We start from the raw sequence: 27,872 nt of genomic DNA, 5'->3' as shown, positions 1-27,872 counted from the left end.
GAGCATATCGGCTGAGAAGTTACCCGAGATTTATGTACGAGAGGTAGTGGCACGACATTGATTGCGTGTCTCAGTGGTGTCATACTGAGATGTCCATTTTACTTCTAGATTTTGGAAGTGGTTTCACGACCAGATGGGTACTCGTCTCCACTTCAGCATCGCTTTCCACCCCCGGACAAACAGACAGAGTGAAAGGACGATTCAGACTCTCGAGGACATGCTTCGTGCATGTGTTTTGAATTTCGGTGGCAGTTGGGATACGTATCTTCCGTTAGTGGAATTTTCGTATAACAACAGTTACCACGCTGGTATAGACTGACATCCCTTTGAGATGCTCTACGAGAGGAAGTGTAGGACCTCAATCTATTAGGGTGAGGTTGGTCATAGGGTCATGGGGAGTACGGAGGTAGTACTCAAGACCACAGAGCGGATCCAGTAGGTCCGGAGCAGGCTCCAGACTGCTCAGAGTCGGCAGAAGAGTTACGCCGACAAGCGGCATTTAGACTTGGAGTTTCAGGTAGGTGACATGGTCCTCCTAAAGGTGTCACCCTGGAAGGGTATTATCAGGTTCCGGAAGCGGGGCAAGCTGGGCCCCAGGTATATTGGCCCCTTCAGAGTTATTTCCCGGGTGGGCAAGGTGGAACATCGATTGGATCTTCCCGCAGAGCTCAGCCAAATCCACAGCACTTTCCATGTTTCCCAACTACGGAAGTGCTTAGTGGATGACACAACAGTTGTTCCCTTATAGGATATTCAGGTTGATGACAGCCTAAATTACATTGAGAGACCAGTGGCGATTCTGGATCGCAAGATGAATAAGCTGAGGAAGAAGAGGGTTAAGCTAGTGAAGGTGCAGTGACAACACCGTAAGGGTTCGGAGTGAACATAGGACCCCAAGGAGGAGATGAGGGAGCACTAGTCGAAGTTGTTTCCAAATGCAACAGACTTCAAGGAAGAAGTCTAAGACGAGTAGGGGGGATTGTAATGCCCGGTTCCCTGGTACGCATTTAATTTAATTATTTATTTATTTTTGAAAGAAGAACTGGATGAGTTGGTGGCCCTAACTCGTCGAGTAGAGAGCAGTCTATGCGTGGGGTTTAAGTTATCGACTCAGCGAGTTGAGTCCCTGACTTGGCGAGTAGCCTGGCCAGGGTGAAACCCTAATTTCGGGGTTTTACACCTTATTTAAGCATCCTAATCCCCACCCATTGGCCTCATTTACAGCCTCCTTGTCCCAAACCCTCATCCACAAAACCCTAGAGTGTTCTTAGAGTGTGATAGCCATTTTGAGTGTTCTTTGTGCCTTTTGAAGCTTGTGAAAGAAGAGGAAGATAGAGGACTCAAGAGAGAAGGAGTAGATCCAGAAGCTTCATCCCTTTAGCTGCAGATTCTGGTAATAAAGCTTCAAACTTGATCATTCTTTTCTTGTATCTATTCATTTCCATTTTTATGTGGGTTTTAGTCCAATATTGATAGTTTTTGGGAAAGGATCGACCCTGGTGGGTATTCTTCTAGATCTAGTGTCTATAGGGGCTATGAGGACATAAAGGTGCAAATTTTATGCCCCTAGAGTCCCCATGCAAGTGTTAAGGATGTTATGATGGCCTTTTAAGCTTAAAAAGCCATGCAAGGATGCAAGCTTGAGACTTTTCGTGGTTAACTGGTATCTAGGCCCTATATCTTGGTTTGCATGCTTTGGTTTGAGATTCTAAGGCTGTTGGGACAAGATCTATGTCCTAAAAGAATTAGGGTTTTTAGATAAACCTTCAAAAAGGGCTATAAACGGGTAAAGTTGGAAACTTTACCCTTAGAAAGGTCATTTCCAGTGAGCAATGGAAGTATGGGCTTTAGATCTAGAAAATAAGGGCTTACTCTGTTAAGATGGCCAATTCAGATAGAAGGACTTGTCGAGTCCATGAGGGAACTCGACGAGTTGGGTCATGTTGTCCCATTCCAATTTATACTAGAACTCGACGAGTCTATAGAGGGACTCGACGAGTTTGAATCGCCAAGCCGCGACTATGAGTAGCTTGATAGGACTCGACGAGTCGGAGGATGACTCAGCGAGTTGAGTCGTGATTCCAGGATTTCTGAGTTATAGAACTCGACGAGTTGGTCAACCCATAATGTTGACTTTGACCAGAGCATTGACTTTGACCAAGGGTTAAATGGTCATTTTACCCATAGATGGATTTTCAGCTTTCTGACTAAGTATTATTGTATAGAGTTAGCCAGGGTGTCGTGAGAGGAGCCAGTAGAGATTCCTCACACACAAGATCAGCATCCAGTATGAGAGGTGAGTTTTCCTCTAGTAGGAACGGGTTGAAGGTGCCAATGTCGGCCCGCTTATGTATGTTAGTGTATGTCGGACTTAGGTCCGATGTCGGGGTAGCCCAATGCAACTTATATGTTCCAGACTGTGGTCCGATGTCAGTGCAAGCCTGAGGAATGTTGTATGTTGGATGTCTTCGTGATTCTTGCATGTGTTTGATTGTATGTTCCGGACCCCGGTCTGATGTCAGGGCAAGCCCGATGTAGTTTTAGCTTATATGTCATGTGTTATGTGTTCCGGACTTGAGTCCAATGTCAGGACAAGCCCGAGGAAGCTTTATATGTTTTATGTTATATGGTTATGTGCTTTGTGTATGTTTTTATGATATATATACTGGGCCTAGGGCGGCGGGGCCCGATGCCGAACTTCGGCCCGAAGCCGGGTGGGGACCGATGTCGGATTCGTCCGATCTCGGGCGGGGCCCGATGCAATGAGTAAGGCCCAGTATTTTCTATTATGTGTTTAATGTATGTTATGTGGTAGTCTAGGCGAGCTCACTAAGCTTCGTGCTTACATTTTTCAGTTTTGGTTTCAGGTACTTCTGCTAGCAAAGGGAATGGCTCGGGGTATTCGCATGGCACACACCACAGTTTTATAGCCTGGGATATTTTACTCTGATATTTGAGATGATACTTGATATTTTGACAGTTGATATCATGTTTTTGAGATACACGTTTTATGACGTTCACTTGATGATGTTATTTATGGTTTATTAACAAATTCAAAACGAAATTTTTGGACTGTTTTTTGGGATGTTTCACGCATCGTGCACGCGATTGGCTGGATGATGTGGCTCCTATGAAAACGTGACACATGGTGAGATTTGTTTGTCCTGTCAGAGCGATTCGTGCCTCTTATCGGGGCGCATCACGCACACGAGTATGCGTGTTGGATTTTGGAGGTAGTTGGGACACGTACCTCCCACTGGCAGAGTTTTTGTATAATAACAGTTACCATGCCAGTATTGACCGAGCTCCATTCAAGATGTTATATGGTCGGAGGTTCCGGACCTCGGTTTCTTGGTACGAGGTTGGGCACTGGGTCATGGGGAGCACTGAAGTAGTGCTCAAGACCACCAGGCTGATTCAGCAGGTGCGCAACCGGCTGCGGGTCGCACAAAGCCGTCAGAAAAGTTATGCTGACCAACAGCGATCGGATCTTGAATTTCAGGTGGTGGATTTTGTGTTGCTGAAGGTGTCGCCCTGGAAGGGAATTATCAGGTTTCGCAAGAAGGGAAAATTGGGGCCTCAGTTCATAGGCCCGTTCAGGATCACGATCCGGGTGGGCAAGGTGGCATATCTCTTGGATCTGCCAGAGGAGCTTAGCCAGATTCACAACACCTTCCACGTGTCTTAGATTCGGAAGTGTGTCACTGACGAGTCTGCAGTCATTTCATTAGATGATATTCAGGTGGATGAGGCCCTGAACTACATCGAGAGGCCGGTGGCCATCTTAGATAGGAAGACGAAGGGTCTTCGGAACAAGGAGGTAAAGTTGGTAAAGGTGCAATGGCGGCACCGAAGAGGCTCCAAATGGACTTGGGAGCTGGAGGAGGAGATGCGGGAGCATTATCCCGATCTATTCGTAACTACGGACTTCGAGGATGAAGTCTAGTTCAAGTAGGGGAGAGTTGTAACACTACAAATCAGGTACACCTTTGAAACCCTTGAAAATGAATTAATTGGCAAAAATAGTCCCTCTCGTACGCTGGGCGTACCTAAGGGTACGCTTAGCGTACTATGGGAGAAGGATCGCAAAGGAGCCTTGCGTATGTGGGGCGTACGTAAGGGTACATACGCAACAGAGGGCTAAAACCCCAATTTCCGGACTTAAGACATATATATATACATCCTTAACTCATTTGAGCCTCACTATAAACAGCCTCCTTCACCTTCAAACGTCTCTGGAAACCCTAATACCATTTTTGAGTGCATTTTGAGCTTTAAGAGTGCTTTGTGGTCCTTTTTAGTGTTCATTCAAAGAGGAGAAGTTGTCAACGAAGCTTGGAGTGTCATTTGGCTTCAAGAATCTGCATATAGTTGACCTTGAGAAACTTCTGGAGGTATAAAGCTTGGAGCATGCCATCTTATTCATTTGATTTAGCTAGGGTTTTCTAGTTTTGTCCCTTTGGTTGATTTTGGACCTCCTCTTATGAGTTAAGCAACTCCAGAGGATGGAAATGAAAGATATGAGGTCCCTTGGTCTTTTGTTAACATAAAAATAGAGTCTTGGTGAATGTTTTGGCCTCATGCATGGGATAAGAACCTTAGGAAGGTCTTAATGGGGGTGTTGGGAACATATGAAGCATGCAAAGGCATAAAGTTTCCAACTTTATGCCCCATGTCGTCTTAATAAGCTTAGATCTGACTTTTGGACGTAAAAGAATCAAGTATTAAGCACTTAATGGGAAAAGTGCTTAATCTTTTTGTACGCAGGGCGTAAGCCAGTGTACGTTGCACGTAAGTCCTCGAACCCCAGTACGTTACGTGTACCAGGGTGGTACGCTAAGCGTACGCATCACAGATGGGCTTGGATCTGTTTTGGGCCTTTGATCTGTTCGGCCTCATTTGGTTATTGGACTTGGTTGCATTCTGAGAATAGTAGGCTATTGTATCTGTATTGGGCCATTGGTGTTATGGTAGGGTCTTATTGAGCCAAGAGGCCCATTAATGATTTTGGACATGGAGTTTGGGCCCATTAACAAAGAAAGGATAATTGGGCCTTTTTGGAAGGACTTGGGGTTGGGTTCCCTTTGATTAAGTAAAGTCCTAACATTGATTAATATTATTATTCAGCACGAGAGGTTACAGACTGTTAGGAGAGCAACTTTCGCATTCAGCAGACAGAGGTGAGTCTTCTCACCATACCAATGGGTCTAAGGTACCAAGGTCGGCCCATTTATTGTTGTATGGATTGATAGTTGGTTATGTGATATGTTGTTAGGACATTTGTATGAAAGACCTCGGGGGTTTCTGAGGCAGCATAATTAAGACCATGTGGAGGTTCCCATGGTATCTAGTATAAGTCCTTGGAGGTTTTTCGGGGATTCTTAGAATGTTGATTTGTTAACCCGTATGATATTGCAAGACTTGTGTAGACCGTGTGGGGGTTCCCGCGATAATTAGCCAAGACCGCGTGGGGGTTCCAGTGGCGGCTAGTCAAGACCATGTGGGGGTTTCCCGTGGCGTTTGGAGTAAGACCTTGGAAGGTTTCCATGGCTTCCTTATATGTTGTATGCATGGTTTATGTATAACTATTTTAGCTGGTATGATATGTTGTATGTGGTTTGTGTGTGGGTATGCTATGGGGAACTCACTAAGCTTTCAGTTTACCATTTATGGATTTGTTTCAGGTACATCTGAGCCCAAGGGCAAGAGCAAGGCATGATGGCGTGACGTGCACACACACACACTCGCTCTCTCTCTCTCTCTCTCAATGATATGTTATGGGACACTCTGATTTTTTTAAATAAAGTTGTAATGAATGTGGATTTGAAACAATTATCTTGTGATTTCATGGTTTATGCAAATGTGTTTGATTAACTAAAAATGAAAATTTTCTTTTAAAATTTGGGTTGTTACATGAATTTTATAAATGACGGTTTATATTGAATCCTACTGAAAGCAGAAAAAGGGTGTTATATGTGCTTTGGAAACAAAGGGTAAAATGAGAAAAATGATATTTTGGGCTTCTTGCATGGATCAATGGTTTTAGTTCGATATGTATTAAGTGTAAAGTAATTAGATAGGGCTATAAGTCTTTTTAATACCTCCGTGTGCATATAAAGATCATTGAAAACGGTCTTAGAATGAAGAATTATGATTGTTTTAATTTGGAATGAAATGGGTGAAAAACCACACCACAAAGTGATGAGCAGGTCACCACGACGTGGTGGTCACCACGTAGTGGTCGTTGTGCAGCCCAAGCCCATAAATTGTAGGATTTTCAACATATTTAAAGGGAAGGTTTCATGTTTTAGATCATTTTCTCGGCCTCCATCATATCTAGAGTTCCTTGGGAGCAACCCTAGCCTCCCTCTTCATGATTTGAGCTCCTCATCACTCCTTGAACCTCTTTTGAGTGCTTTTGGTGGTGATTTGATCTAGCTTGAAGATCAATAAAGTTCTTTTGGTTGCAAGGAATGTTGTTTCCAGTTTGGATCCATCAAAGTCACTTCATTTTTGGATTATTGTGAGTATAAAATTTATATATGAGTCTTTAGTTGTTTAGATCTTGTCATCTATAGCTTTTGGACCTTTTAGTCCATTTTATAGGTGATCTTGGAGTTAAGTGGACTCCAACATCTTTTGATAAGTTTAAAATAATTAAGGGATCTCATGGGCTAGGTAAGTTATGATCTTTTCCCTTCCTTTTAAGTCATGCAAGTTATCTTGGTCCTTTAGGTCATTTGGTGTATTATAGTTTAGATCTTAAAAATTTGTGACATTATTATGGATAAAGTTGGAAATTTATTCATCTAAACATCATGTTAATTCAGATATGAAGGTTGGAGACTTGGAGTTAATGGACTAAGTTGAGAAAGATACATTCTTGGTCCACTTGAGACTTTAAGTCTAGATCTTGATTGTTTGGACAATCCTAATAGATAAAGTACAAAACTTTATCCATTAAGAAGTTATTAGGTACCAGATCTGATGTTATGAGTCTTGGTCTTTATGGATTAAGCTTTTAATGAAGAAAAAGGCTTTCAATCTATCACCATAACATGGCCAAGGAAGACCCACGACATGGTGGCAGGACTCATCGTGACTCTTTTATCGTTTGGTAACCACAACATCCAACAGTTGGCCACTACGTGGTGACCTGTTAAGTTGACTTTGACTGTTGACATTGACCATTGACTTTTGACCGGTTTGGCTTTTGGTCAAACTTGGGTAGAACTGAGTGTTTGACATAGAAATAGCTCCGGTTTGCTTTAGGTAGCTTAAGTGGTTGGTTCTGTTGTTGAGATTGTTGTGGAGCTTCTGATGTTTAGCTCAAGTGAGTCTTCTCAGCATACTTTATAATGCAGTATGTATCCTTTGTGTTGTTAGGATGTTGATATGTTGTAATGATTTGTTAGGAAGGAAGATTTTGTTATGATTAATTGTGTTTACTTGTTATTGTTATGTGCATATGCCAACATGTTGTAGTTGGGTTAAGGCGGTCCAACTGTGTGCTGAATGCCAAGAGGCGAGATCGATCCAGTGTATGACTGTAGGCCCAATGAGAGCAGTCTAGATCATTATAGTAGGCTTTAGAGGGCAGTCCAACTTTGTGCTAAAGGCCCAGAGGGCGGTCCAGCTTTATGGTGTAGACCCAAGGAAAGTGGTCCAACTTGATGTTGATGGCGGTCCAGCTTTGTGATGTAGGCCTGATGTGCATGCGTTATATGTTTATTGTTGTGTGGAGTGTTTTGGAGAATACACTAAGTTTTATGCTTATAGTTGTGAATTAAATGTTTTTTGGGTACTTTAACAGTTCTTGAGAAAACAAATACATGACTGTACACACTCCATCAACAGTTTAATAATTTGAGATTTCACGACACTTTTTTTGCAACTCTGATTTTAAACTATGGTTTACAAATAAAGGGTTTTGCCCTGAATATATCTTACAAAAATGTGTTTAAAAACGAAAATTATATTCTAAAAATTGATACATTACATTATGGATTGTACTTTAATAATATTTTCTTGAGTTTTGCATTAAAATGGTGTTTTATTTATAAAAAGATATTTATTAATTTGATATAATTTTAAAAATATTTATCAAATAAGTATACTTTGAAACTTTTAACATATTTCTAAAAATTTTAATTTTTTAATATACTTCTTCTAATATTTTTTTATTTTTTTAACTTTTTGTAATATTTTTTTGATGATATATGGCTTTTTTAAGAGTATTTTTTATGTACACAAACAATTTTATAATATAATTATTGAAATCTAAATTCCAAATCCTATCGTGACTTAAAATGAAATCAAATAAGATGATTGAAAAAATTCATAAACCAATCTTAAAACAAATAAAAGTCAAGAGGTAAAAACGATGATATAATTATACGCAATGAAATGTAGACAAAGAAAAGGTATTTCTTTAAAAAGATGAACCAACTGAATTAAATAGTAAAACCGAACCATAATAATCGATATATTTCTTAGGAACTGATTTTTCCACTGTAAATTTTAATCCATCCATTGAGATTTATTTGAATTGCCCATTATACCCTTCTATTAAAGTTTTTAGATACTGCTGGGAAAAAGATTCTAAGGCTAATGACGCTCCTTCCTTATTCGATCTTGCTTTCTCATCCACACAGATTCTTCATCTCACTCTCAAAAGGTAAGTGATCCTCATTATCTAATTCTCTTTAAACCATGTCTATGTGTATGAATTTTCAATCTCTGATTCTCAAGCACCGTCATTGCTATGCAAATGAATTGTCAAAGTTTAAAGTTTTGATGGATTGAACATATTGATTCTCTGTGTGTGCGTATGACTCTATGATTCTCTGTACATGAGTATGAATTGTAAGTTTTTTTTTTTGTATGGATTGTCAATGCTCTAATTCTTTAATTTGTCTGTAGCAAGAGCTTGTTAGTCATAAACATAGTCTTGAAAAAAAAATGGTGCAAGTCACCTTACATTGTAATATTGAAGACCGGAAACTCCAATAACAATCGACATCACAGTTTGGGTGAAACTGTTTCAGTTGCTTACTCTTAGCCGATAGATATAAAAGGCAAAAATCGACTTAATTCTTAACAGGAAAAGATCTTCACTTGTGCATTTATATTTGATAATGTTGTATCTTTGGTGCTCGCATGGCTTAAGCATAGGGTAGGGGTGGGGGGAAGGAGAGATGGAATAGTCGGTGTATCTCTCATTTCCATTAATCGTAAAGACTTGATGCTTTTTTTTTGTCTTCTTAGTGTCTTTCTACTTTGCAAAGTTTATAAAATTCTTGCTGGTTCAAAAAAAAACTATTAGGCACAAGGATGATTTTACCAAAGTCACTGTGCAGAATTTGTTGGATATAGGTCTACACATGATAAAAAAGCATATGAACTATACATGAAAAAATAAAGAAAGAGAGGCTCAAAATATGGGACAATTATGTGAGTTTTTAGTTATCTATTTGAATCTCAAACTAGTCCTACTATGCTGAAAATAAAATGCAACAAATAAAGAAAGAGAGGCTCAATACCCATATTTCTTGGGTATAGTTATACATAATGAAATATCGACTCATATTTTCTTTGTTTCATGTTTCTCTTTTAAATATTTTGATCAAAACAGATCACATACCATTTCAGACCAACCCAATTTTTTTTTTTTTTTACTTAATTGCTTAAGAAATACTTAATTTAAACAACTAAATAGCTTTTTTTAACTTAATTAAAAAAAAACAAAACAAACATGCCTTTACATTTGAATAACCAACAAATATACTAATTCAAATATCAAATACACATCATAACAATAACAAAATAAATTAAGGACATTATTTATTTTCAAATCATCCTCTATCCATTTCACTTTCATTAATACTATTACCAAAACAAAATACCTCTCAACCCAAAACCCCCGATTCCACCTCCTTCCACAACTTCACCCACTCCACCATCTTCTCCGCCGCATTCGCCACCTCCGGATGCTTCCCACCCAACTCTTTCTCAATCGCCGCCGCCATCTCCATCACACACCCTTCCGCCGTCACACACCCCTCCGAGAACTCCACCGTCTGAAAAAACGGCACCAACTCCTCCATCAACTTAACCCCTTCCCACTCCTTCTTCAAACTATCAATCGCACTTCCTCTCTCATTCCGCCACACATACGGCACACCACTCTTCACCCCCAACCGGAGATGATCACACACCGCCTTCACCACCAACCCACACCACACATCCTCCATCGTCTCCCACCGGAACTTCCCTTCCTTCGCAAGCTTCAACCCCGGCAACAACGCCGGCCCGAGAATCTCCCGATCAAACGCAATGTTAATCCCGCTCATCGGCATCATCGCCTTCCTCGGCACCGTCATAACCGCATCCACATACCGGAGATTTCTCGACTCCGGCTTTAAGGCTTGCGTCGGCGCGTCGTAATCGGCGAGGTTAAGCCAGAGACCACACGACAGTACGCAAGGGACGCCGCTCCGTAAGCTAAACGGATACCCTCGGACGAAATCCGACCCGTTTCTGTACGGATCGTAAAGCGTGTTGAAGAAGAAAGGAGTCGCAGGGGTTTTGAGATTCACGATGTGTTGCGTCACGATGTCGACTAACTCGTCGTTGTTGTCTTTGGCGGGAACGCAGTCGTCGTCGATTGAGACGATGTATTTGCGTTTTGAGATTAGGTAGCCGAAGTAGCGGGAGGAGTAGCCGGAGAAAATGGCGGAATTGGAAGGGGTGATTAGTTTGTCGATGTCGGATTTGGTGTAGATGTTGATGTCGAATCCTTTTGGGATTTTTAGGTCTTGTTTGAGGTCGGGATCTTGGATGATGATCAAATGGAATCGGGAAAAGATTGGACGCCATGATTCGAGGAAGGAGGTGAGGTCGGAATGGAAAGCGGCGATTACGATGTCGATTTCGTTGGTGTCTATGGTTACTTGAGACATGTTTTTGATAAATTTAATTAAAAATTAATTAATTGTTTTAATTAGAACTTGTCCGAACATCCTGTCAAAACAAAATTACAAAAGGTTAAAAGCACATAATATTATAAACAATAAATAGATACAAATAATTAAAAATTAATTTATTGTTGTTTTTTTTATTGTGTAGGTTGTTTTGCGCTCCCACTACCCTATATGTCAAACACAGTATATAAAGTTATTGTGTAGGTTGGGTTGTGATCCCAATATAGTATATGTCAAACACAGTATTCAGTGTTATGTAGGTTGTGTTGTGATTTCAATATAGTATATGTCAAACACAGTATATAATGTTGTAATACTGTTGTGTAGGTTGTGTTTGATCCGCGTACAACATATGTCAAACAAAGTATAAAATGTTGTGTAGATTGTGTTGTGATCCCAATATAGTGTATAATGTTTGTTGTGTTGTGATCCCAATAAAGTATACATTGTTTTATTGTATAGGTTGTGTTGTGATTCCAATGCAGTATATGTCAAACACAGTATACAGATATAACTTACTAGTAGGGAGGATAGGGGTGAGAACAAGTTGTATATTAAGTGCTCGAATCATTGAAAGGATTTCTTCGTTTCCAGTTGCAACAAAAACCTTCAAAATCCTAGGGTTTAGTTTCCCGGCCTTTAGGGTTCTCTGAAAAATATCAAATTTTAATAGCAACAAAATAATCCAAAATTACCAAGAGAGAAAGAGTGATCTTTATTTTAAAAAAAATGCAATATTTGCGATGTTGCTTATGGTCTATACTCCATAAGAGTCTTGTATTTTGTCTTTATTGAAGGGTGTTTTAGGTAGTTTACAATTGGTTCAACAATGTTACTTAAATTGTGTTAAATAAAAAACAAAAACAATGTGATATTCATATGTATCTTACCATATTAAGTCATTTGACTCATTTTCCAATTAATTCATCAAGTGAAAGAAAAAGATCTCAAAATATTCAGTCAATAATCTACCAATCAATCTTGAGGATTACATGAAGTTTGAGCACAAGACACTATTAAAAGGCAAAATAACAGCTTATAAACCTCATTAATGAATAGATAGCTCACAAAACCAATTCTAAACTAGCTAAACCCCTAATTATTATAAACAAAAACTCTGCTTATTTTAAAGTGAATAACCTGTATGATTTGTCTGAATGAGACTAAATGACCAATTAACCCTTACATTCTTACAAATGATTTTCACAACTTAATATTCATCAATTTTAACATGAGAGAAAATGGGAGAAAAAAGAAGGGAAAATAGGTAGAAAGTTGGTGTCTTAATACATTAAGCCAGGTTTTTTGGCTTATTCCATTAAGTCATTTTCTACTGCAGAAAAGACAACTTAACACTTAACAGATAAGGAAATTAAGGCTTTCCCCATTAAGCCACATATTTGCTTCCTTCAATTTCCAAATATGTAACCTTTATTTTTCTCAAATGCTTTTTTAAGCACCATGCATCCAACACTAAAAAAGGGCCTTCCTATATACCCTCTGGATAAAAGAACCTCAAGGAGTAGTTTTCATACAATTAGTTCAAGGATCAGTTCATCTTAAATCTTGATTCATACAACAAGAAAAATCAATTTTACCCTAAAACTACCATTTTGATATGAAGAGAGTAACAAGAAAAATCAAATTTTAATAAAAGAAAGATCGGAAGCAATCAATCAACTTGGTCATATATTAGGCTATGATTCAAAAAGAGATAAATCTACAGCCAGATTGTAGAGAATAATGGGGGAAAACAAGAATTATCTATAAAAGAGAGTGAAGTGTAGAGAGAATTGAGATCAGATCATCATTTTGAAATCAATTTCTCTATTTACTAACCCTTTTCAAGTTCCAATTATAATTAGAAGTGTAGTGAAGTTCTTATTTGTAATTCTCACCATGTCTATCAGTTTGACCCCCCTAGAATTGATATGTATAAACACAATTAACAAAATAACAAACATGTAAACCGACGCTATTACACAATCTGAGTTTTCACATATTAGGTCAATGATAAATTCATCTGAATTCTCGATTCGTACACCACCGTTTTTTCTAATTAATTGTGGCTTAAAACTAATGCTTTGATCATAAAAAAGAACACAAACTAATACAAATAGAATGACAACAGGAATCAAACTAAGAAAAAAAAATCGAAAGCGATCAATAAAATCAAGGCGATGATTAGGAAAACTATAAATCAATAAACAGATTGTACAAAATAACGAAAACTATAATTGCGGAGAGAATTTGGGTGAAAATGATTTGTACCAGGAAGAGGTCGATGAGAATGTGTTCAGGAAGGAAAGAGAGATCGGAGATGTTGTGGAGATTGAAAAGAGCAGCATCAATGGCGAGAGAAAGGAGGGAAGGTGGGCAGCGATGGCTCATTCATTCATTCGTTAAGATTTCTCTTCTCGATGCTATAATTTCTCTCGATTTTCCGTTTTCGTATTTCCCACTCTTCAATTTTCTTTTATTTCCAAATTTCCCCAATTCTATATACGTCGCCGCCTATTCGATAACCGGCTTACTATATATTATCCCTCCTTGAGGTCTTGGCATTTAACAAATAATGAAATAAATCAATTATCTTGTGATTATGTGAAGAAAAGTCGCAAAAAGTCAAAAATGATAAAAACGGGAAAGTTAGAATTTTTTAAAAAAAAAAAAAATTGTTATAAATAATTATGTATTTGGTTAATGATACTCTTATCTGACTCTGACTCAAGGGGATTCATCCCTAAAATTAAATTATGTGGAACGGATAGTTAATTATTGACCGTATAAAATAATAAAAAAAAAATTAAGTAATAACATGTAGAATAACAATAAAAACCTCAATTACATGTCATTATATGATTAAAATCTACAATGCCACATAACTCGGAAATGAATGATAATATTTTTATCTATAACCTTGAAAAAATTTCTCTTTCAATCGTGCAAATTCCAAAATCATTTAACAAATTCATCCGAAATTCGATTCTACAAATCTGACTTTAAAAACTTCATCGCAGAAAAACATATCTTCATGGTTACGGCTACAATCGGCAAAAGCAATAACAATGATCACTTCACTAACCGATAAATCAACGAAAATAAATTATGCATCTTGGTTTCCACCAACAATATAGCAATGTCCGATGTACTATTCAAAGTAACAAATCTTATGTCTTGTTGCATAGTGGAGTAAACCAAAAGTTCATGTAGATTATTTTATCTTATCTTTATAACTAAAATTGTGTGGTTAGAAATCAATGAAATTTCATAACTTTGATGGGTTAAAGTCGTAAAATGAATCATGTGGATTCAAATCTGTCATACAAATAAGCAATCAAGAACTTACCTTACAAAACCGAACTTTTAAATTTGCATATCCAAAACTTTATTTAAAAAAAGTCAAAATGATGTTGATTGGATATATTGTTATGTTGCATTTGATTTCTTGGATTAACATAAACTTTCTCCATGTTTAACATTTGAATGTAATTATTCTCACAAAAAAGGTGATACCCAACATAAGTGCATCAAACCATCATTTCTCATATTTTTTAATCGTTGTTATAATTGATTTCATCAAACTTATAACACTCAATGATATCTTGATCATTGTTTTGTAGAGCTTATGACAATATGTTTGTGATCCCTCAAATTATCAGCATCAACTACAATGGAACACGAAATGAAAGGATCGAAAATATATTGCATATCACTTGCTTGACGTTGACTGACTATAAAGTCATCGTTAACTTATTAAGCACAACAATCCTCTCTAATAAATAAAGGTTTTTTTGCCACTTGTCAATTTCTCAAGAGTTTTGCCACATGTAATTTTGTGAGAGTTTTAGAATTATTATTTTCCACTTGTCATTTTTTGAGAATTTCCATTTTTTAAAATAAAATTTCAAATAAGGAAAGAGAATCATTCTATTAATTTGATAATAAATTCTCATAAATGCTCTAAAGAAGATTTGATTTTTTTATAAATGTTTGAAAAGATTACATTATGATATGTAAAAATATTATTTTATAAAATATTTAATGTTTAAATATTGATATTAAATTTTTATTTTTATTAAACCCGTGTAATACACGGATCTCACAACTAGTAACAGAAGAAAGCATACCAACCAAATGCGATAATGTTTTGCAATAAGAAATATAACGTGTATATCCCGATCTAGTAAGAGAATGTTCTTGTTTTAATTCACTTTCGTCATTAGAGGCATTTTTGGATGAAGATGCACCATCTATTGATATCACTTTTTTAAAAATATTTTCATTTATTTGTTAATAGAAATTAACGTTATTCGTTGATATAATAAAACCCTATAATGGACAGCCGATAAGTACATCCCAGCATGGAATATATCATGTTTAAAGGATTTTATATATATATATATATATATATATATATATATATATATATATATATATATATATATATATATATATATATATATATATATATATATATATATATATATATCATGAAGGGAGTGGAGACTTCTATGAAAAATTGATATTTAATATTGACACTTAAATATCTCATAACGTAGCAATACATTAAACTAACAATAACAATTCAACATGAAACCATACTAAACAATTAAGCTAAAATAAGAATATAACCAGCACATGTCACATTTCCAGTCGTTGGTCGCAATGTCGAGGTGCGCGAATAAATCAGTGATCACGATTATTGATTATTGAATATACATCGAACAGTACAAATATAATCTTCTATTATTACCGAAATAGAAATTACATTGACAATAACTATTGGTAAATCGTGACACATGCCTAACAATCTGGTGTTTACAAATGTATAATAAAAATATCGGAGAGTCTTCTGTGCGAAAACTTTCGACATGCTAAATAATCTGAGAATACATGTAGTTTTGAAGGTCAACACAAGGTTTGTGAAAGTTACAAGTTTTCTGATAATGTAATAATGATACTTTTAAAATGACCAAAAGTATTGTCTTTGTAAGTAAAACCTTATTTATCAAATGTTTTGTAGAGAGCCTTTTAGAGATACTTTTAAAGCCAAAAAGTATATTATTTGTAATTTATTTCATACTTAAAAGGTTTTGTAGAGAGAGAGCGAGAGAGAGCGAGGGAGAGAGAGAGAGAGAGAGAGAGAGAGAGAGAGAGAGAGAGAGAACCATATGTAACACCGTGAATTTCAAAATAATTTTTCACAAAATATAAAAACATTTTTCATTTAATTATCATAAAACATCAAGTTTAAATCTCCAATTCACATCATACAAAATCCCAAGATCACATATCATAAAATCCCAAGCGTGTGTACATATCAAGCCGGCGCCTTCCCACGGTCATCACTAGTACCTGAAACAAACAACACAAACACTGTAAGCACAAAGCTTAGTGAGTTCTCCAAAATACCACATAAAACACATATTAGCCACTCGAGGCTATAACTTTGTGGGTCCGTGCACCCAAACTCTGTGAACCCTCAGGTTCTAACTCTGTAAACATGCACAGCATAAATCACATAGAAATAATGCAGTACAACACATAACATACATAGCATACAAATACTCTATCACATAACTCTGGTTACCTACTCAAGGTAAAGTATAGTGAGAAGACTCACCTCGCGTATCTCGATAACTAGCAAAATCCCGGAAATCACTCGTGCTCGATCCTCTGAGATATAATCCTCCTATAACACAATATACATCTAATTAACACTTTCTCAACTAGGGTTGACTACCCCTATCAAGTCAACACTGGTCAACGGTCAACGGTCAACTTTGACCGGACTCGGCGAGTGCACTAGGGCGACTCGGCGAGTCTGAACTGTCACACCCCCAAACCTGAACGGCGAAAACGTTCGGGGGGATGACTTCATGTGGTAACGTAACAAATGAATACATAGTAAAGAAAGTAATGCAACCATCATATATATAATTGAAAGTTTACATTTGTCAAAAGTTACATGTTCAAAACCAATTACAATATGATGTCAAAATATGAGATTAAACTGGCGCCGCAGCATCCCTTCTTCAAAAGCATATTAGTACCTGAAATTACTGAATCCCTGGGACATACAAGTAATTTTGAAAGAGTAGATCAACATTTAAGCTGGTGAGTTTCATAAGTATTAAATGACAATGTTTGTATGAAATGAAATGTTTTGTTCTTGTTTGTTTGCTTCTAGAAAATCCTATATTTTCTACTAGTATAAATGTAGCCTTCTCTCAAGACCAATGTTTGTTTCTAGAAAATGTATGTAAGTATAAAATTTCCAATACATCTGAAAAACCCCGTAAATCAATGTGTTTTCGATACTTCATGAGAGTTTTATAACCATGTTATTGACTAGAAATGCCTATATACAACGTTCTTCAGGCGTTGGAATGTTCTGACGTTTGTCAGTGGACTGTAGCTAACAGTCAGGGCGCGGGTTGTCAAGCCCGTATAGATCTATACACAAACACCATGCTCCCCCTCCAAGGGATTCTGGTATATAATATAGGACTTGAAATGCGTACTCGAACGTACGTGAAGTTGATGTCTCACAAAACTTAATATAAAACAAACAGATTTACGTGTGAAAATGTTTGTATAAATGATCATCCCCTAAGACTGGGATAGCTATGAAAAACGACGTGAAATCTTTAGATATGCATTTGACAATATTTTACCCTTTGCTCAACAGGATACAAATGGAGTAGAGTTTCGTAAACTATATATGTATATTTTTGATGTAGAAGACAAGTTTGTAAACAAAACATATATATGTATATGGTTATATATATGTATCAATTTTAAAAGATGATTTGGTATGTTTCGTAATTGTTGTTCATATTCTTACGTTTTTATTAGAAACTTTGCATGAAATAATCCTTAAGTTTGATACTAAAGACCTTTTTGTACTTATCACTTTTGTAAAAATGGTAATTAAACATATTTAAATGATTGTGTTTTAACTTCCTTAATGTATAAACATTGCTCAAAAATGTTAGAAGGTGTTAATAAATCTATAAACCACTTTTGACAGTTTTACCCTTTACTGTCTCTGTTTTTAGAAAACTCATAGAAAAATCCTCGTAAGTCAAAAACTGAATCCGTCACATCTGAGAGTTTATAAAATGAGTCTACTTTGTTCCTAATTTTTATTATGATTTTTAGTGGTCTCAAACTAGTGTGAAAATGAACATCTTCACAGACTGGTCCGAAATCACTTCTGAAATGACAGGCAGTTTTATAAAAATCGTCATAAATTGTAGAAAAATCGTATGAACGCGTGCGAGTAGTCATTAGAAAGGTATAAACTTAAAATATTTGCATATTGTACAGTTTTGAAAGATATTAAGTTTAAGATGGTCAAAACAGTCCGTGAACAGGACTCAACTTTTCTGTAGATAGCTGTCATTTAAATTTAAGTTATGTTTAGTGTTCTAACTTGTATTCCCCCCCCCCCCTTAAAACTTGAAGAAAACATGAAAATGTAGGGGTATGAACTCACCTTATGTGAATACTTGAAGAATGGAAGGTTGAAGATGAACTTTTGGTTGTTGGTTTGATGCTCCAAAACAGCCACTCTTTTGGCTATGTTGCTGTCACGAAATTTCACAGCAAAAGAGCAAGAAAAATGGTAGTTTACTCACTGTTTTGAATCAATAATTTTGAGTATCATAACAAGTAACTTCCAGGGGTATTTGGTGGTAAAAATATCAAGCAAAAGGAAGGTGTAGATGGGTGAAATGGTGGCTGAAACACAAAAGGGACAGCAGCCCTTTAGTTCATGGTTTTGATGGCTTTGGAAGGAAGTTCTTGTGCTTGAAAATGAGATGAAGGTTGAGAGTAATTCCCTGGAGTATTGGCTGGTCAAATGAAGGTAAAATGAAGAGGAAATTTCGTGGATATGAAGGAGAAAAGAGTGGAAGAGGATAAGGGGACAAAACCTAGACTAGCTTGTGATGGGATGTGAGTTTAAGTGATGTGATCTTGTCTAGCCACTTGCTTGGGTGGTTGCTTAGAGATAGAGTTAGTTAACTAACTAACTACTAGTTATTTAGTTAGTTAGGAGTTTTAGTTAAGGAGAGGGAAGGTCTTGGTGGTTGCTTAGTAAAATGTCTTAAGTGATTAAGCACTTATTAGTTAAGTTGGCACTTATCTCCACCAATTCTCTTATCTTAATTGATTTAGACATCATAAAACTTACATGAAATCACTTTAATTCATGACTCATAACTAGTCATTCACTAGATAATAATACATATATACAAATACAAACATGTATACTTAGTATAAAATAACAATGTAGTTTTTGTGTATTTGAACTTTAATGTTTATGTTTTATTCTTTTTATTCAAAAACACTTAAATACATTTTAATTATAACTTATAATAATTCATTTTATATTTTAATTTATTTAAATATAAAATTTATTGAGCAATGTATAATTTCATGACATTTAACCGGTTAACCATATCGTTAAACATGTTTTGTCACTTTGGTTCGTATATTTGTCAAATTTAGATCCTTCACATCTATTAAGCAAACGTTTTACATAGAACCTAACTTACTTATCAACTAGAGACATGTTGATACAAAAATTTGTTGCGTTTAAATGATGTTATATGCTAATTTCACAAACCGGTGATGGTTCGTAGTCATACATCATAACGAAATTATCATTAGTTACTTGTTTTATATTTCATAAGAACTTATTTAAATAAAATAGGTTAAATTCTTTCAACCATTCTTGATAAAATACTCATATTGTTTAATAATCAAAACATAGCATCGTACGATCGTTCCTATTTTTACCAATTGTTACATGAACGTTTTCACCAACTCTCTAGGATTCTCCTTTGACACGTCGAGTACTCCCCTGAATCGACGAGTTCCACCTGGCATGAATCGCAGGGCCACCACGACTCAACTCGCCGAGTCTCAAGAACAACTCGGCGAGTCCCAGCTTGACTAAGTCCACCTGTCAACCCTCTCCAACTCTCCCTGACTCACTGAGTTAACCCATAACTCGGCAAGACCACTCGCTGAGTGGTTAAGGGCAATCTTCATGCTACTCGCCGAGTCTGTTCTTCAGACTCGGCGAGTCCATGCCATGCATCAACTCATACTTGCTTCTGAGGTCAGATCTGCTTCAACAACTCATAGATCTGGACCTCCTAAGCTCATACACCACGTAAAGTTCATATCTTGGTTACCATACAACACTTACAAGGTTCTTTTAGGAGAAATGACCTCTAGGATGGCAACCCTAGTCTCCAACCCAAATGGAAGGACATAAAGCATGACATTAGGGACTCTCTGGACCTACTAAGGTCCAGATCTAAGCACCATATCCCCATGGGACCTCTCACACTTCAATTACAAAGCAAATAAGGCATGAAGAAACCCTAGATTTGACCATATCAACAATAACACAAGAATAAGCTCTGAATGATACCTCAAGAAGCCTCCTCTGATGAAATGAAAGTAGATCCAAGCTCTCCAACTCTTCTAGCTTGACTTTCCTCTTCCTTTCTTGCAAAAACACAAATTTGGTGAACAAAGGCCTCTTATCTCACTCACAAAAACCCTCAGTCGCTTTCGTGCTCTCAAGATCCAGGTAGCCGCAATGAAGGGCCATAAGGTCCTTTAAATAGGGCTTAGGACCGGGAAATTAGGGTTTCATTAAACAGCGCAGACTCGCCGAGTCCAGGCGCGAACCCGCGTCCAAATCCGCGATCCTACTCGGCGAGTTTAAGCTCCAACTCGCCGAGTCCCCTCACAAAACACCAAAAAAATTACATGATTAGAAGATACCTAGAAATCCGGGCTGTTACAATTCTCCCCCACTAGAACTAGACTTCGCCCTCGAAGTCTCGCTCTGCAAATAGCTCCGGATGCTGCTCACGCATCTCACGCTCCGGCTCCCAGGTCATCTCTGATCCCTTCCGATGCTGCCACTGAACTAACACCAGAGGTACCTCCTTGTTCCTCAAAACCCTGATCTTCCGATCTCTGATGGCCACTGGTCTCTCGGCATAATTCAGACTCGCATTCACCTGAATATCCTCTAATGGAACTACTGCCGACTCGTCGGCTATACACTTCCTCAGCTGTGACACATGAAAAGTGTCGTGAATCTGCCCCAACTCTGCTGGCAAATCCAAACGATAGGCTACCCGGCCTACCCTCGCGATCACACGAAAAGGTCCGATATATCGGGGCCCCAACTTGCCCCTCTTCCTGAATCGAATCACTCCTTTCCAAGGAGAGACCTTCAGGAGAACAAGGTCGCCAACCTGAAACTCAAGCTCGGACCGGCGTCTATCTGCATAACTCTTCTGTCGGCTCTGAGCGGTCAACAACCTCTGTCTGACCTGCTGGATCTGCTCTGTCGTCTGAAGTACGATCTCTGTACTGCCCATCACCCTCTGCCCAACCTCTCCCCAACAAATGGGGGTCCGACACCTCCTCCCATACAATAGCTCAAAGGGTGGCATACCAATGCTCGAATGATGGCTGTTGTTGTAGGAAAACTCTGCCAAGGGTAGATATGCATCCCATCTACCCCCAAAATCCAACACACATGCCTGGAGCATGTCCTCGAGCGTCTGAATCGTCCGCTCACTCTGACCGTCTGTCTGGGGATGATATGCGGTACTAAAATGCAGTCTAGTACCCAATTCCTCATGAAACTTCTTCCAGAATCTGGAAGTGAAACGCACATCACGGTCTGAAACAATCGAGATCGGCACCCCATGCCGAGATATCACTTCCCTCACATACACCTCCGCCAATTTCTCTACTGAAGAACTCTCGCTGATAGCAAGGAAATGAGCGCTCTTCGTCAACCTATCCACAATCACCCAAATTGCATCAACTCCTCTGGTAGTCCTCGGCAATTTGGTGATGAAATCCATAGTGATCTGTTCCCACTTCCATTCGGGAACCTCCAATGGCTGCAACTTACCATGCGGCCTCTGGTGCTCGGCCTTAACCCTACGGCAGGTCAAGCACCTCTCAACAAACCACGCGACATCCCTCTTCATACAGGGCCACCAATACTCTTTCCTCAAATCCAAATACATCTTAGTGGCTCCCGGATGGATCGAAAATTTCGACCGATGAGCCTCCTCCATCAAAATGGTACGCGTTCCTCCCACGAACGGCACCCAGATACGCCCCTGAAATGTCATACGCCCCCGACCATCGGTAATGAACTCTGAAACCAAACCAACAACCCGCTTCTTCTTCTGCATCTCAAGTTGCACAGCCTCGGCCTGTGCCCCACGAATGGCATCCAATACCGGAGCTATCACGGTCAATCTCAAACATATATCCCGCAGCGGAGTGCTCTCCGCCCTGAGGCTCAATGCATCGGCTACCACATTAGCCTTTCCTGGGTGGTACAGGATCTCACAATCATAATCCTTGACCACATCCAACCACCTTCTCTGTCGCATATTTAGGTTGGGCTGATCCATCAAATACTTCAAACTCTTATGGTCCGTGTATATCGTACACCGAACCCCATACAAGTAGTGACACCAAATCTTGAGGGCGAACACCACTGCCCCCAACTCTAGGTCATGGGTGGGATATCTCGTCTCATGAGGCTTTAGTTGCCCCGATGCATATGCTATCACATGCCCTTTCTGCATCAGCACCACTCCCAACCCCATAAGCGATGCATCACAGTATACCACAAAGTCCTCCATCCCATCCGGGAGGGCTAACACCGGGGCTTCGCACAACCTTTGGCGAAGTGTCTCAAAGGAGGCCTGCTGCTCGGGGCCCCATGAAAAAGCAACACCCTTCCGGGTCAATTTGGTGAGTGGCACTGCGATCTTGGAGAAATCCCTGATAAACCTCCGATAATATCCTGCCAATCCTAGGAAACTCCTGATCACGGAGGGTGACTTCGGCACCTCCCAACTCATCACCGCCTCAACCTTGGCCGGATCGACCAATATCCCTTCCTGGTTAACAAGATGTCCTAAGAACTGGACCTCTCGCAACCAGAAATCACACTTGGAGAATTTGGCATAAAGTTTCTCGGATCTCAGAACTCCGAGAACTTCTCTCAAATGCTCCTCATGCTGCTCTCTAGATCTCGAATATACCAGAATGTCGTCGATGAACACAATCACTGACCGATCCAACATCGGCCTACACACTTGGTTCATGAGATCCATGAACACTGCCGGGGCATTGGTGAACCCAAAAGGCATCACCACAAACTCATAATGCCCATAACGCGTCCTGAACGCTGTTTTCTAGACGTCCTCATCCCGCACTCTCACCTGATGATATCCAGACCTCAAATCGATCTTGGAGAACCAAGATGCTCCCTGCAACTGGTCGAACAAATCATCGATCCTCGGTAACTGTCACACCCCCAAACCAAGGATGGCGGAAACGTTCGAGGGTGGAGGACTTCATGTAGAGTATCACAACAATGAGTATAATAGTGCTCAAAGTAAATACAACCATCATAAATATAACTGAAAAAGTTACACCAAAGTATATGTTTACATGATTCGAATCAATTACATTATGAAACAAAATGAACTGTTTGACGATTTATCGTCCCATCCTCAAAACGTTGTTGATTTCCTGTTTTCACTGAATTCCTGAGAATACAAGTAGTTTTGAAAAGTGTCAACACAAAGGTTGGTGAGTTCATAAGTTTTTGTGTATAATTATGAAAAAGCTCGTCATGTAATTATATAGTCGTTCCAGAAAAATCCGATATTTTCCTTAAAATGAATAATGTAGTCTTGTATCCAGAGACTGAAATATATAAGTAATCTTTCTTATTTACAGAAAATAATGTGTGTTTATTTCAACACAAACGCGTATGATATCAATGAAACTCTCGTATATTCTTAAGTTTGTTAATACTTTCTGTGAGCTATTATAACCATACTATGACCTAGATGGCCTGAATACGACGTTCTTCGGGCGTCGTAGAACTGAAATGACACTTGTCACCCGTAGACCTGCAGGTCCAACTGTAGCTAGCAGCAAGGTGTGGGGTGTCAAACCCAATATAGATCTATATACAACTATCACGCTCTCCTTCCAGGAGACTCTGGTTACAATACAGGACTTATGATTTACGTGAAGAGGATATCTCACAAAGTTATTAACGAATTTACACTTAATCATAATGAAAGTTTCCTTTTTGTAATGTATGCATTTTGAAATCCATCGTAAACTATACCTATTATAGTTTGGCAAAACGAAGGTAGTAACAGTAAAGTACGTAATTTTTACTTAACATAGTTTATTTAACGTTCGTGTGTAATGGGTATACTTCAATAATAACGCTTTGTGTAATCTATGCTTTGTCTAGTAAAAATCCATTTGTTAACAGGTTTATGTCTAGACACTAACACAAGAATGTCGTATATTGCAAATATACATGAACACATAATAATATGCACCCTGCTCAACATGTTACAAGGTGTTATGAAAATTATATGATGTTAACTAAATTAGACCTTCCTGCACTGTTTTAGAAAGGCCATAGAAAAATCATACGAAGTCGAAAACTAAATCCGTAAATTCTGGGAGTTCCCAAAATGTGTCTAGTTTACTCATAATTTTTATCATGATTTTTAATGACCTCCAACTTGGGTGAAAAAGTCCATAATCACAGACTGGTCCGGATTGGTGCTTGGAATGATAGGCAGTTTTGTAAAAATCACCATAAATTGTAGAAAAATCGTATGGGGATGTGCAAGTAGTCATTTTAAAGCTAAGAAGTGGAAATACATGCACCTAAAACAGTTTTGAAAACTAAAATGTTTAAGGTGTCCAAAACAGTCCGTGAATGGAGTCTAACTTTTCTGATGAAAGCTGTTAGAAGAATTTAAATATGTTCTTGATGTTTTGACTTGTATTCCCCCCCCCCCCCCCCCCTAAAAACTTGAGAAAACATGAAAATGTAGGGGGTATGAACTCACCTTGTGTGATTTCAGTAGATAAGTGTTGAAGAATAGAAGTGTTCAACCCAAGAACACTTGAAGAATCGCTTGAAGATTCGAAGCTCTAACACAAATTTAATGGAGTTTGTGTAAGATACTCATGATTTGAGTGGAAATAATCGAGATAATCTTAAAGGAAATGGATTATGCTTACCAAAGGTGGAGGAAACTCTCAAGATCAGCCCTTGAATCTCGGATTTCTAGACAGAGAAAGTGAGAGAGAAAGGAGTTTGATCTTCTTGTGAAATGAGAACAAATGAGAGAAAATGAGGAGAAAGGATGAATATCCAGCTCTCAAAGCATGGAGATGGCTTGTGAGGGAGGTAAAAAGTACAAGGTATGGTGGAGAGGAGTGTGGGTTGTCATGGAGTGGGGGTGGGGGTTGCTTGCGTCATAACTAAGGTAAGGTCAACACTCTTCTTTTTGTACTTTACCAAACCTTATTTGGATAAGATTTTACCCTTAAAATGTGATTAAATCATTAATTTAGGGGTCTTATATTTTAAAATAAAGTTTTGGGTGAAAATCCTATGTTAAAATAATTAGAAATGGGTTTAAAACGCAAAAATATGCAAAAACGGGGTGAAAATGCATTTTCTAGCGAAGTTCTTCGGATCTCGGCCGAGGCTCGGTCAGCTGGAGCTCGGTTCGGACGCGGGAGGCTGAATCCGGAGGCGGGACACGAAGTGGGTGGTTCGGTCCGAAGGGAAGCAGTCCGACGCGAAGGCAGGGTTCGGTCCGAGGTCAGGCTAGAACCGAAGGCACTGTTATGAACAGTAATGAACAGTACTTTCGGTTCGGATTTTTCCTTCTATGCTGGTTCGGTTCGGACCTTCCTTCAGTGCTGGGTTCGGTTCGGATGAACAGTAACTTCGGTTCAGCTCATGAACAGTACTTTCGGTTTGGACCCTCATGAATAGTGCTTTCGGTTCGGTTCATGAATAGTACTTTCGGTTCGGAGGGTTCGTTTCCTTAAGTCCGTTTTTCGCGTAGACTTCCGTTCTTGGGCTATTTTTCGCCAAATTCGAGGGTCGGGATGCCCCGAGTGATTATAGAAAGTTGGGAGAGATTTCGAGAGAGATTTGAGAGAGATTCCTCGTTCTCAGAGAGATTTGGGAGAGATTTGACGTACTTGGAGAGATTTCACATACAAAGAGATACGTGAGAGAGATTTCACATACTGGGAGAGATTTGACATACTTAGAGAGATTTGGGAGAGATTTGACATTCTTAGAGAGATTTGGGAGAGATTTGACATACTTGGAGAGATTTCACATACAAAGAGATATGTGAGAGAGATTTCACATACTTAGAGAGATTTGGGAGAGATTTGACATACTTGGAGAGATTTCACATACAAAGGGATATGTGAGAGAGATTTCACATACTTAGAGAGATTTGGGAGAGATTTGACATACTTGGAGAGATTTCACATACAAAGAGATATGTGAGAGAGATTTCACATACTTAGAGAGATTTGGGAGAGATTTGACATACTTAGAGAGATTTGGGAGAGATTTGACATACTTGGAGAGATTTCACATACAAAGGGATATGTGAGAGAGATTTCACATACTTAGAGAGATTTGGGAGAGATTTCACTGGTGACCTTTTTGAGTGTCTGGCTACGCACTGCAAGGTCCTTAAACCCCGTTAAGCCTTGATTTGGGATCTTGCATACTCCCGATGAGTATGTAACATTGTTTTATCGGTTTGGCTCTCCACGTACCACCGTTTAAGGTTAACGAGATCTAGGTGAACGCACTTTTCGATTTATGATCTCTCATTAGAATAGAGAGTTGTTTAGAAGTTACGTAACGTAAACTCTAGTACTCACGGCAAATTGAGTTGACCGGTTTGACTTGTTGACTTTAGTTGACTTTGACTTGACCGAAAATTGACGGTTGTCACAGTAACGGGTAACGGTTCTTGACCGTCAGCTTGTTCAACTCCCGGTAATCAATGCACATCCGGTGTGAACCATCCTTCTTCTTGACGAACAGGATAGGCGCTCCCCACGGCGAGTTGCTCGGCCGAATAAACCCCTTCCCCAGCAGGTCCTGAAGCTACGAGGATAACTCTTGCATCTCTGGAGGTGCAAGACGATAAGGCACCTTGGCGATAGGCGCGGCCCCCGGAACCAAATCGATACTGAACTCCACTTGCATCACAAGAGGCACACCCGACAATTCCTCGGGAAACACATCCGGGAACTCACACACCACCGGAACCTCCTCAACTGAACTCGGTCTCTCGGTACCCACCCGCGTATCCATCACATACGCCACAAAACCCTTACAGCCCTGTTGTAGACACTGCCTCACTCTAGCGGCCGAACAAAACGCTGATCCTGAACGCGTACCCTCGCCATATACCGAAAGAACTCCCTCACTAGGGTCTCGTATGGTCACCAGCTGACGCTCGCAGTCGATAACCGCACCAAATCTGCTCAACCAATCCATGCCCACAATGACACAGACATCTCCCATCGCGATAGGGACCAAATCAATCGGGAACTCAACCCCCAAAATCTCGACTACGCAACGTCGGAGAACCTCCGTGGCATATATCACCCTCTCATCAGCTATGGAAACTCTCAGAGGCTGACTCAGCGCCTCACGACTAACACTGATATGCTGGCTAAAAGCCAAAGATACAAAAGACCGACTCGCACCCGAGTCAAATAACACCAAGGCAGGTACAGAATTCACAAGAAAAGTACCTACGCACAACATAACATAAGCATAATATCTCAACATCAAAATAAATACATGAAAGAATACATACTAGCCACGACATCGGGCGCTGCGCGGACCTCCTCCGCGGTCAGCTGAAAGGCTCTCCCTCGTGCCCTCGGCGCCTCGGCCTTCACTGGCCGACTCTCTGTAGCTCTGATGGCGGA

General features: G+C 39.0%; 2 protein-coding genes across 2 annotated transcripts; both read right to left on the bottom strand.

Annotated features, from left to right (window-relative positions):
* Positions 1 to 9,742: 9,742 nt before the first annotated feature.
* On the bottom strand, positions 9,743 to 10,961 carry LOC111886556 (probable UDP-arabinopyranose mutase 5). Its single transcript, XM_023882814.3, has one exon. The coding sequence runs from the start codon at positions 10,959 to 10,961 to the stop codon at positions 9,909 to 9,911; it is 1,053 nt and encodes a 350-aa protein (XP_023738582.1). The 3' UTR covers positions 9,743 to 9,908.
* On the bottom strand, positions 10,881 to 13,394 carry LOC111886567 (uncharacterized). The gene is made up of 3 exons (XM_023882819.3): positions 13,254 to 13,394; positions 11,502 to 11,631; positions 10,881 to 11,022 (listed from the first exon to the last, which is right to left on the bottom strand). The coding sequence occupies exons 1-3, from the start codon at positions 13,371 to 13,373 to the stop codon at positions 11,003 to 11,005; spliced, it is 270 nt and encodes an 89-aa protein (XP_023738587.1). The 5' UTR covers positions 13,374 to 13,394; the 3' UTR covers positions 10,881 to 11,002.
* Between the last annotated feature and the right edge of the window lie 14,478 nt (positions 13,395 to 27,872).

The sequence above is a fragment of the Lactuca sativa genome, chromosome 2 (assembly GCF_002870075.4).
Source record: "Lactuca sativa cultivar Salinas chromosome 2, Lsat_Salinas_v11, whole genome shotgun sequence".
NCBI classification, from domain to species: domain Eukaryota; kingdom Viridiplantae; phylum Streptophyta; class Magnoliopsida; order Asterales; family Asteraceae; genus Lactuca; species Lactuca sativa.
The sequence above is the reverse complement of the archived record's forward strand: the minus strand, read 5'-3'. Positions and strand labels throughout refer to the sequence as shown.